General features: G+C 40.0%; 1 protein-coding gene and 1 long non-coding RNA gene across 2 annotated transcripts; both read left to right on the top strand.

The window, feature by feature from the left end:
* The first annotated feature begins 3,933 nt into the window (after window positions 1-3,933).
* Window positions 3,934-6,105, top strand: LOC139070677 (uncharacterized). The gene is made up of 3 exons (XR_011521161.1): window positions 3,934-4,688; window positions 4,757-5,059; window positions 5,184-6,105. It is a non-coding gene; the product is annotated as an uncharacterized lncRNA (long non-coding RNA).
* Window positions 6,106-9,885: 3,780 nt separating this feature from the next.
* LOC107382845 (cystatin-B) lies at window positions 9,886-11,720 on the top strand. The gene is made up of 3 exons (XM_015955176.3): window positions 9,886-10,274; window positions 10,369-10,470; window positions 11,406-11,720. The coding sequence occupies exons 1-3, from the start codon at window positions 10,206-10,208 to the stop codon at window positions 11,532-11,534; spliced, it is 300 nt and encodes a 99-aa protein (XP_015810662.1). The 5' UTR covers window positions 9,886-10,205; the 3' UTR covers window positions 11,535-11,720.
* Window positions 11,721-12,094: the final 374 nt, after the last annotated feature.

Here is a 12,094-nt window from a genome sequence, read left to right as displayed (position 1 = left end):
GGTTAAAATCTGATGTTAGCCTAAATCTGGACAAGTGGGGGAGTAGAGGGAGGTGGAGTGTACAGTCGGTAAAGACGCCTCTCCCTTGCCCTGCCTCCAACATACCTCCATCTAAAAGGCTAGGTTATCCAGAGTTATCTCTGTAGATATGCTGCTATAGGCTTAGATTGCTGGAGGATACACTGACCACTTTTCACTCTCGACTACTTTCTTCTACAATCTGCTCTTTAACTGTATTATTTCCTGCTATTTCAGCTGTTAACTTTCTTTTTTCTCTAGGTGTTTTTCTCCCCAGAAGAAGCTACAATGATGTTCTGCTGAGCTGTGGTGGCCTCATGGAGGGGGTCATCGTCTAGCACACTGCTGCTAACCACTAAAACATTCTCCCTCTCCTGATAACTTTTTACTTTCTTTGACATTGGATGTGTTACTTGATAGGTAATTTTTCATTTATCCCATATTACCTTAAAGGACGACACACAGAGAGAGAGTAGATTATTCGTAATGTCCATGAATCGTCATGCGAGAGCTGGGCGCAGAAACCCCCTCCATGGAGCTAACCAGCCCCCCTCTGCTCCGGACAAAGCCTTCAGCTCACTAGCTCTCGATGCCCGCATTCTCCACCAAAATGTTAGGTAATTAAATGTTAGGTAATATTTAATCTCCATAACCCTGGAACCTGAAATCAACACACATAACAGAAAGAGAGACATTTTACCCTGAGTCCCCAAAATAATGGAGAGTTAACACAGAGGAACCTCCTCCGAGGCTGTCCCCACGTCACTCCCCCGTGTCCTTAGTTTCCCAGGGGTTTTATTTAGCAAAGGATGGAGAAGGCGGGGCCTTCTCAGGTTACAGAGGTACAGAGTTTTCAGTTGGAAACCCACAATCAACATCCTTGACTGCAAATTATCTACTCTGCTTAACCTTTCATGAACAGCCATAGTTGGCAAACACAGAGATTCATGAAGAGTTAATAAAACAAATTGGGCGTCTTCTAGGCCTCAAAAAGATACAGTTATAAAAATCCCAACACTACTGCTAATTATAGATCCACTAGGATAAATACAATAAAGTTAATCTCTCACCAAATAGAATATTTACTAAGAAATCACAATGTAACCATAGAAACATTACTGTGTGTGTGTGTGTGTGTGTGTGTGTGTGTGTGTGTGTGTGTGTGTGTGTGTGTGTGTGTGTGTGTGTGTGTGTGTGTGTGTGTGTGTGTGTGTGTGTGTGTGTGCTCTGTCTTCTCGATCCCCAGTGAGTCGTGGAGGATGGCTGCTTATACTGAGCCAGGATTCTCTGGAGGTTTCTTCCTGTTAAAAAGGAGTTTTCCTCTCCACTGTCGCTAAATACTTGCTTAGTATGAGGATTGCTGTAAAGACACTGACACTAGTCAGTGACTCGATGCAATTTGCTGGGTTCCTTATTTAGGAAACTGTTTACCGATTGGCTTAATGAACTGACCTGTATTGGAATGTTTACTATGTGAAGTGCCTTGAGATGACTCTTGTCGGGATTTGGTGCTATATAAATAAACTTGAATTGAATTGAATTTCTCCTACCAAACAGGACACACTTACGTTACATTTTACAACACCCAAGCAAATCCTCTGAGTGAATCCAAGTCTGCCGAGCCATGCAGCACTTTTCCGTGATCTACCTTGCTTGCATCAGCACCACGCTTTTGTATTCAGGTAGTGCAACATCAGCTTCTGATTTCAGCATCTTTTTCTCTAAAGTGTCTCCTATCCATTCTCTGGTTTAAACTTTGTTTCTGAATATTTTATTTCCTCTGTGGCTGGTTATTGTTTTCTTATTTTTGCACTTTCCACTGATTTCAGCTGATTTTATAAATGTATTTTCTATTTTCCCTTCCCTGTCTCCACAAAGTAGACATACAGTGGTCATCTGGCGTTTTTTAAATACATTTTTCAATATGAGAACATTACTGGAGATTTAAAACTTCCCACAGGGAAGCCATTTTTGAAAATTCGCTGCTCTTCTAATCCTGTAATAAAAAGCATTTTTTTTCATCTTAAAGCATTTGTAATTCAGCTGAAGATAAATCCTTAAATCTTATTATTATTGTGATTTTGGTAATTTTTTTTCATCATCAGTCGGTAATGTTTTGACAAAAAAAAAAAGAATATTTATTCCAACATATTTAAATATAATGTTTTTAACCACATGTTCCTAAAAAGACCAGATATTAACACAAAATTTGGACATTTTATGACTTATTTCTTAATTTATAATAGTTCTATTATCGATACAAAACATTTTCACGAAGTCCTTTACACAAAATCTATCTCATATAAAGCAATTTCTGCAGTTTTATTCTTGACATTTTCAGTACCTTCCAGAATCAGCCTTTTCAGGGCTCTGTCACTTTAAGAAAACAAGTTGGCCACACCCACCCCTCCCTTGTTGAAAGTCCCAAAACTTGCACTTCCACCCTTGCGCCTTTCAGTTCTGCATTCCCAGACAGGGGTGCGAGTGCGTAGTGTGTCCTGATTCTCAAGTGTGGAAGTTGACCACGCCCCCTTTTCACCCTTGAACTGCACTTTGTCCAAGTTCACATCAATGCTGACCTCGGCCAAGGATATTACTCACAATCCATTGCTGTGTGGAATCTTTGAGATAAAGGCGGAGCAATGGCTTAAGTGCTTTTTCTGAAAATATGTATTTTCAAATGAAAGGAATTCATTTTAAGATGATTATTGATATTTATTCATACTATTTTAGACTGTTTTAATGTGGACAGCAATGAATGTTAATTCGGTCAAACAATTGTTTGTTTTTCTGAAAGTTGTTAATAAAAGAAAATTAGTGCAAACAGCAGTTAACATCCTGGCATGCGCCGCAGTTCACTGTCGCAATTCGGCAATTATTTGCACACTTGTGCACTATGTACTCGAAGCCTTACTGCGCACTTCTTCCCAGTGCACTCACAGACAACTGTAGGGTGCAGTGCGAGTATTGGGATTGGGCCTGAGATGCTCCAATGTCTGGAAGGAGCGTGGAATATAGCCTGCTCTTCCAGCAACAGCCCTCTCTTGCACGTGAGAGGTGGTTCAATTCTAATTCCCCTGTTTGTGACATCACAAACAGGGACTTTTTGAAACAACTTGTTTTAGGCACATAATTCCCAAAAACAAATACTGACAAAAAATTAGGGATGGACAATATGTCGGCATCAATATCGGTATTGGCTATATGTCAGTCATTTTTTTAACATATCGGTATCGGTTCAATAAATAAAACTAGGCCGATATTAACAACCGATATTTTTTCCATCTCGACTCCATTTGTTTGCCTTTTTCAGAGGGTGAGGGGGGTGATGTGTGATTGTTAAGTCATGTGAACAGTGAATGAAGTCATCGCAGAACTGTAAATGTGTGTGTTGTGTGTACATAATTATGCAAATTCAACTTGAATGATTTTCATCTATACAAAATCTGCTGATTTTAGAAGCATTAATGTCAGTATATCGGTATCGGCAAATATCGGTTATCGGCCATAACAGGGATCTTAATATCGGATATAGGTATCCGCCCCAAAATTTCACGTCGGTGCATCACTACAAAAAATGCATGGATGTTTATTAATTTTTTCTCACATTTGGAATATTTACAGTAGACCTCCACATGGCAGCACAACAAGACGTGGAAAAAGGAGTTTTGCTTCAAATGTCCCATGTAAAAGGAAAAGCTATTCTTATAAGGTTCAAATGAATTTGCACTGTCAATAACCTTGTAAGAAGCAAAACACCTCTAAAGCTTTGTGTAGGTGAAACACTGATGCAGATGATCTGCTTCTGTATCAGAAGGATAATGTGTTGGCTGCAGAAGCTGCAGAAGGGTTCTTGTAGGCATCAAAACCAAATAACATAGCAGGAGGAGAAATATAAGTACTTCCTTTATGGTGGTCTAAGATTAGCTGGCAGAGCTCAACGTCACTAGTATTTCGTTGGATGGTTGGCTTTAAGCCATTCTCAGCATCTTCTGTGAGTTTGTGAATTTCAACAGCTTTCGGCTAGAGCTGCATTCAAGTTACTAAACCACACAAACCCGCTGTTGTGTTCTGTGTCCCTTTGGTCCCCAGCTCCCTCCAGGTTTTCCTCACGTTCTCTCAGTCTCTCCAATGTAGTTTTCTATAGGTTTACGATTTCAGTACTTTAGTCTCCTTTAGTGTGTGTGTTCCCTTCCCCACTTCAGATCATTCATTTACTTATTAGTTTCACCTGTGCCCAATTCCCCACGCACCTGCTCCTCGTCTCCTATCACCCAGCTCTGTGTATATAACCCTGTCTGTGTCTCCAGTGTTTGTCGATTCATTGCCAGTGTTGCTTTGTCCTCTACAGCCATAGTCTATGGAGCCTAGCTCAGGAGTGAGCTCTTGTTTTTTTACTTTTTGAACATTAGAACTTTGGCTTAGAGTCCTGCAGTTTTTGTTTTTTAGTTTATCATCCTAATAAAAGGACTTTTTTTATTTATACAACCTCTCCAGCCTTGAGTTGTGTGGTGTTCTGCGTTTTGGGTCCAATCCTCCTGCGCTCGCAGCGTGACACCCGCCTGCAGGCTTCAACAGTTTATCTGCAAATCTCCCAAGTCAGTGTCACATCAAGCCAAGCCCGTTGATGTCATCTGATGCACGTAAATGATCCCAGAGCAGTTCTTCCTGTAAGTTCACATCGGCAACAGCTACCTTGATTCAGCTCGCCATGTAAATAATCCAGTAAATATTTCAGTGTCTTTGCAGATTTGTCCCTCAGCAGAGGTTCTTTTTGACAGGTGGCTCCTCTCTCATTAGTGAGCAGTCTCTGTCGCTACAACTGGATGCATTCAACTCCTTGACTCATGACCACATAATTGCAACAGTCAGAAAAAAGCAGCACTCCACTGACCACCCAACACCCCGTGGATGAGAGAACATTGCATGCGGCTCGGCACATCAATCCCGAGGGAACGTTACGCCTCATAAGATGGCTTAATGGGGAATGAGAATCTCTGATGCAGCTAAGCTATGAAGGCTAAACACTGTCCAGCCCAATGTTAGTGACTATACCCTTGAGAGATTTATATAGAAACCATAACATTCTCTCGTGTAGATAGGCTTTTAATTATTGTCCGTCCTGGTGCATTGCATAACTTTCTTTTACATTTACTGGTTTCCAGTGCTGCTGTGCAGAGATTCAGTGGGAGCTGATGGTGATGAACTTGGAAACCAGCTGTTTAATCCTGCTATGCCTCAAGCAAGCAAAGGATAAATCCAAGGGATTTAAAGATATTCAACCAGAAGAATTTGTAACAAACCCAAGCCAGCATAAGAGGCTTCTAACGTGTGACAAAGTTTCCACTTAGGGCTTAAAACGGTTTCAGGGATGCTCAGTAACTGCAAATGAACGCAAGATGTGTTTATTTTAGTCAAAAATGTGATTTTTTTAAAATATTATTTGCTAAACGTGTTAGTAATTCAGCCAAATTTAACTCTGAATACAAACATTTAATAGTTTAGGTCTTTGCCATCGCTACTCACAGGCCCTGTTCAGTTGTGGGTCTGTAAGACAATGGAGCGGTACGGCTAGGGCAGAGCAGTTGGCATCACACAACACAGTTCACTGATTGGAGAGCAGAAAAGCATCACTGCTTCTGACAAGCATAATAAAAACCAGAGTGTTGTTTGTATCGGTATTTGTACATGGATGTTGGAAGGTGCCAGCAAATAGTAGCAAGGTTGGTCGACTTCAGAACTACAACCATCCCACACTATCGCCGGTGATGGCCGCATACAGGAGTACGCATTTAAGTTTAACCCTGCCTGCCGTGGGAGTCTCTTGAAATCACTGACCCATGACAGTCCGAGGCTACCTGGTCTGACCCAGACCCTTCAGAAGAACACAAGCAGCTGGTCCAGATGTTCCATGACCGGTGGAGCTGGCTGAAGTCCTCACATCTTTGATATGTCACTCTCTCGGTGCTCTGTGTGCACCTGTCTAAAAACCTACTAAGAAGTACTGCTATGCAAACAGTTAGCAACAACCAGCCACAAATGGGCCATTCCCATCTGTACCAGGTAGCTCCGGTCGGCCCCAGCCTGGCCCGGTTGATTCCACACATCCTTGCCTTAAGCCCATGTGGGCTGATTCTACCCACCAATCAGAGGCTTGCTCTAATGGAAGGTGTGAATTTGCTGTCAGCAGTGGGTGTGTTGGCCCTGGTCGGCCTGAAGCAGACCCCCTCGAGAAGAGAGCTGAGAATGAGCCTTGGTTGGCCCGGAAAAATACCAGGCCACCCAGATATGTAAACAACCTACGCTACCCGGCCCGGGCCGACCCGGTACAGATGGGAATGGCCCTAATGACTACGGTCTGTGGCCCTACACCTTTCATGGAGTGCTTGGAGAGACTACTGCTGAAACACATTAACAGAGGATTCCATTCCCACCACCCTCCCTTTGTGAAGCCCTGGTGGACTAAAGCTCTGCATTCAACACTAGTCTCCTAAGCAGACTGACCCAGGCCTCCAACACAACACATGCCTCTGGACACTTTTGAATAAATCGACCAGTCTGTTAGGATAGGTCCCCACCACTCCTCTTCCATATCTCTCGGGACTGGAGTTCCACAAGGCTCTGTCCTGAGCCCTTTCCTGAAGTAACCTTTTCCTGTAAGGATATACATTTAGATCTGCAGGGTCCAGTCCATCACTAGTTGTTGTCCAGGTGGCTCTCTAGTCCTTGTTCTTTTATTCCCAGCGGAGGGGTGATCAATACACACTTGAACTTTGACACATTTACACTCCAGTGCAATAACGACTGTGATTAAGCATCTTCAATTAATCTGATTCGTAAAGCAAAAAATAGAGAAATTGCACAGAAATCAGAGGCCTTGACCCTTGAACCCACCACTGGTATGGTCATCAAAAAGTCACTTAAACTTCCACACACATTTGTCTTTTGACACTGTACGCTTGGCCCCTCCCACTTAGCGGTCTCAACTGAGAAAATACCTAATAATGCACACCTGCCTGCCAAACTAACCATCTTTTTAAGCTTCTTCTGTCTACCAGACTATGTTTGTGAGATGTTTAATTTAGATCTTGTTTCAGGATATTTCTTCTTCCTACCTTCTCTATTAGAGTTGTCTTTAAGTGAGTGAAATGACAACTTTATTGTATATCTGTAGTCCTGTACAAGAAAAATGAAAGAATCTTGAATCTTAAACCGGTTACCAAGGAAAGGAAACAGGAAGGAAGAAGAAAAGCTGAGGTGTTTGGCCCTCTCTAAAGTCGTGTTGTTCTCTGTGTCCATAACCCCTCAGCTATTCAGCACTAGACTGATTCACAGAAGAGGGATGTGGAACAAAATAAACATGAGAATGTGTTCAGCATTCCTGATTGAACAAACAACTTTAGCTGTAAATGGTCGATTTAAGTGGTTACCTATAAAATAACATGTTTTTGTTGCTCATCTGCTGTTGAAAATATGGAAAAAAGCATCACATTTTCCCTGATCCCTTTCTAGTAAATGGTACACTCCGGTAGAATTCCATAGGGGTGGCTGTTTAGTTCTTCTATAAACTGTGATTCGTTTTGTAATGAGCATGTTTCTGCACCCTTCTCATGTTAAATCTGAAGCGGAGGAAAAAGCAGGGACGAATTACGCGGTTTTCAAAGCTATGAGTTACAAGACACAGTGTGCGGCCGGGACAAACTTCTTAATAAAGGTAAGGAATGGTAAAAGTTGGAGCATGTTTGGGAGAATTGACTACATATGTGAAATATTTCTCTTCTAATGCCATAATAAGTATTTAAAATGAACAATGGAAAAGTGCTACAATTCCAAAACAAACAATGAATTCCTTCTTCGAAATAAGCAGTGTTACAGAAAGATCATTTTAGAATTTAAAGACAAAGTAGACTATAAGTGTAATATTAAAATAAATACACAAGCCTAGGTGAGCCGCAACCCTGTGTGTTTCAATCTGCTCAAACTGAGCACCTCAAAGCAAAATACTGTTTGGCCAGTAGGTGGCAGTAACACGACAGGCATCAAATTAAATATGGTGTACATATGGTACAACATAACTCTAGTAAAAAAAAGAATAAACACACTTTACAGAATAATTCCACTTTATGTTAAACAAACAGTGAGTTAATGAGGAAGTGACAGAGAGAGTGGACTTGAGATCCAGCACCTACTAGCATGCTAGCTAGTTTTCAGTGTCAGGGGCAGAAACATGAATACGTAGATGCTGCAGAGCGTAACAGCGTCGCCGCCATATTGGATGGGTCTTCTCACACTCAAACGTCGACGCAAACAGAGCAATATACCCTATTTTGTTGTTTATTAGCTGTTAGATTTTTTTTAATTCTCTTTAAGTCAGAGAGTGCGGCTCCCCAGCCCTCCCTATGGACGAGCCGTCACTGCATCCTTATCAGAACTGGGATGACCCTTTCCACCATTTCTTTTCTTGTGCAGAAGTTTTCTGGGATCACATAGATAGATGAAAAATATTTGTGTCTATCAGACAGGCCAAAACTTCAGAAAAATGTGTTAGAATTAAGATCATGGATTATTTTTTATTAATCAGTTACTAATTGATTTACAAATTCAATTAATGTGATTTCAGATCGATAGGAGATGATCATGCTCACCTCTGTGTTTGGGAAAAACTTCCTTGTTATGGAGGAGATTTTCAGCTTTCCAACATTCAGCAGTTCAAGACTCAAGCAGACCCTATCGAGTACTTCTGAAAAGGTCACAGTCCAGCATGAAGACACAGAATCAATAATCTTTAACGATTTTAAGACCAGAGTACTTTAATTTCTTAAAAATTACCATAAAACACATGTATAAAGTATTCTGAATCTAGCATAAAACCCTTCAAAATGTGTGTTTAGAAGTCACCACTTACTTTTAATGACTTGAATAAAAAAACAAAAACACTCCAGATGAACTAACCACTGTAGGCTGTTGGTGGTTAGTCATATGTGTCTCATCTTGATGAATGCTTTTGTTTTTCCTCCCTCAGTTATGTTCCTATAGTAACCTGAAATGCTGACTTTTGCATTTATAGTCTGCTTTCTTAAGCATAATTCCACTATTTTATCCCTCAAGTTTGTCTCCTTACTGGATGTTATGCTTCTGAAGACAAATTAAAATCATTGGATCAATGGAACCATTGAAAACAGGTCTGAGTTGGTTTGTATGATTGGATGAGGAGAAACTATATAACAAGAGAATTTTTTAAGTGGCAAAAGTCAGAGGTGAAAGCTTCAGGTTTTAACTGTCAGGTGATTGTTTTTGCTTTGGCAGCTTGTTTCTACAAGCTGCCTTCCAACAACCATTAGAATCATATTTGAGTACCTATTAACTTATTTTTAATCACAAGTTAAGGAAGATAAAATATATATGACACTTTGTTGGTGCCTTTATGGAAAAAGACAATTCTAACAATTTTTACTTCAATATGACTTAATTCTTTAATTTCCCTCACTGACCCAAATGTACCATCATCACTAATTCTAAATTAATTTAGTCAAACTAACCATTTTTTCTTCTAGCTGACTGAAATCTATGACAGTGTTTTTTTTCTTCAAAACATATAATTTTACAGTTACTCATTTGACTTGAGGAAAAAACCAAGAAGGAGAATACAATTCAAACAATTATTTTAAATCCATGTAAACATAAACCAAGCCCAAGTTTGAGAAGCGTTTTTATTTATTTATTGCTGAATAAATCTGATTAACAGGAAAACAGGGAAGAAAGTTTGTGGAGCAGTTGAGTTAGCTCATGACTCATCCCCATCCCCATTCCAGTCACCAGTTTAACTTCCCATCAGCATTCAGCTGCCATTCCGTAGAACACTCCCTCGCCTCAGATTGATTGAAAAGACTGAGATGAGGACCTGTGTTAAAATATGAATTTTCTGTAATTTAAAAGAAAAATTATAGTGAAATATACATTTTATGGAAGGAGATATTTTGTCTTAGTTTGAACGTGTACACGTGTTTATTTCTGTCAGCTTTGACGTAAGTATCGCCCAAACACCCCTTCTTTCAGAAGCAGATGGTACGTTCCAAACATCAACATCATGTGACTCTGACTCAACTTAAAGCCTTCACACAGCCAAACACGGAACCTCTTTTTGCCCATTTCTCTACTATTCGCTTGACACTCACATCGTTTTCACTATGCCGATGTGTGGAGGAACCTCCGAGGCAAAGCCTGCAGATGCAGCCGTTCAGGAAATCTGCGACAAAGTAAGTAAAATGGGATATTTTATTAACCTACACTTATTTTGAACGCACCCTGGTCCTCGCTGTTCTACCTAATTTTTCACCTCACTTTTTTCAGATGAAACCTCATGTGGAGCAAAAAGCTGGACAGAATTTTGGCCTTTTTACTGCTAAGAGCTACAAAACGCAGGTTGTGGCCGGGACCAACTACTTTATAAAGGTAATAGTTGTTTAAAATCACAGAGCTCAACAGTAAAGCACAGAGTTCACAAAGTTATAGCTGTAAAAAGTTTTTCTTGTGCACAGATTTGGGGCTCTTCTTGGTGTTAAATTTCCATAATTAGTTTCCATAATTATGAGTCATCGTAGTTTGACAGAAATAGTTAGATATCCATTACATATCAGGTATAAATCAGCCATTGTTTATTGGATGATCACATTTAAAGTCACTGCAGCCCACTACAACTTCCCTGATCTTTATTCTGATGGTCCTTGATGATATTCTGCTATAGTCAGTCTCAGCTTTTATGGAATCAACTCAATCTGCAGCAGGACTTAGTTCTTTATATCCAGGTCTCAGAGGATCTGCTACAAACTGGTGGTGCAGAGCCATCTAGAATCTGCAGCACATGGAAAACTCACTGGGATTACTGCTGAAGGTTATATTTTAGTTTTCTTGGCTTAACTGACAGCAGGCAAAATGATCCCAGTTTGAAAAATCTGCGAGAATTTCTCATCAAGATACTAACTAAAATACTTAAATGTAAATGTCTGCTATCAAAACAACTCTTAAGAGGTTTGAATGAATATTTTTCTTTTACCTCTCATCACCTTTTACTTGAGGAAGTTGTTGATGCTCATTATTTTGAATAAGTGTTGCAACATATAACTGAAGCTCCTGTGTGTATCCTGTCTCTAACCTGCTCCAACTTGTAGTTCCACCTGTCCAAACTAAGATCAGACAGGCAGCATGAATGTGTAAACATAAGATGCATAGACATAACTGGCTGAGAGATGGAAAATGTTCATGCTGTGTAACGGTGTGAATGTTTTTTTTAATGCAAAAATAAAATGGAATTTCTTTTTCCCATGTTTTAAAAAGTACTTCATATTGCAAACGCTTCAAATGCCATCTGACAAGGTTTGTCCTTTCAGGTTCATGTTGGAGGCAATGAGAACGTTCACATCCGTGTTTATCAAAAACTCCCGTGTTATGGAGGAGAATTGGAGCTGACCAGTGTTCAGACCTCCAAGAGCCACAACGACCCAATTGAATACTTCTAAGAGGATCAGCACCCAAGTGAAGCTCCAGTGCCTCCAACCCTCTGCAGTCTCATTATGATCATTATAAACCAGCAGTCCTGTTCCTCATACTCTGACCTTAAATAAAGTTAAACCCTGATGGAGAATGGTTTATATGGAGCTGTTTTGTACAAGAAAGATGAATAAAAAAGGGAAGTTTGTAATTTATTTGCCTTTTGCCTGTTATTCGAAACAACTCGAGGCTTGAAAGTTGGCACTCATCCATAAAAAACAACTTGCTTGTCAACAAAGAGAAAATTATCAAAATGTCATGGTGGAAACAAGAGTTGCCATATTAATCCACTAGTGACTAAAAATAATCAGAATAAACGCTAGGATCCATGAAGAAAAAGGAATTTTACCACAATTGTTGCTAAAAGTAACCATAAAGCATATTTGTCACAATAAGTGCATCTTTACACCAGTTCTTAACTCTTAATGCAGAACACCCACGCAGCTTGCACATTGCCAAAAGCCCTTTGGTGGTTTTGGAAGAAATAAAGCTTTCAACAGGGTTTAAATGACAACATGAATAATACATA

Source organism: Nothobranchius furzeri, chromosome 7 (assembly GCF_043380555.1).
Source record: "Nothobranchius furzeri strain GRZ-AD chromosome 7, NfurGRZ-RIMD1, whole genome shotgun sequence".
Classification (NCBI taxonomy): domain Eukaryota; kingdom Metazoa; phylum Chordata; class Actinopteri; order Cyprinodontiformes; family Nothobranchiidae; genus Nothobranchius; species Nothobranchius furzeri.
The sequence above is the reverse complement of the archived record's forward strand: the minus strand, read 5'-3'. Positions and strand labels throughout refer to the sequence as shown.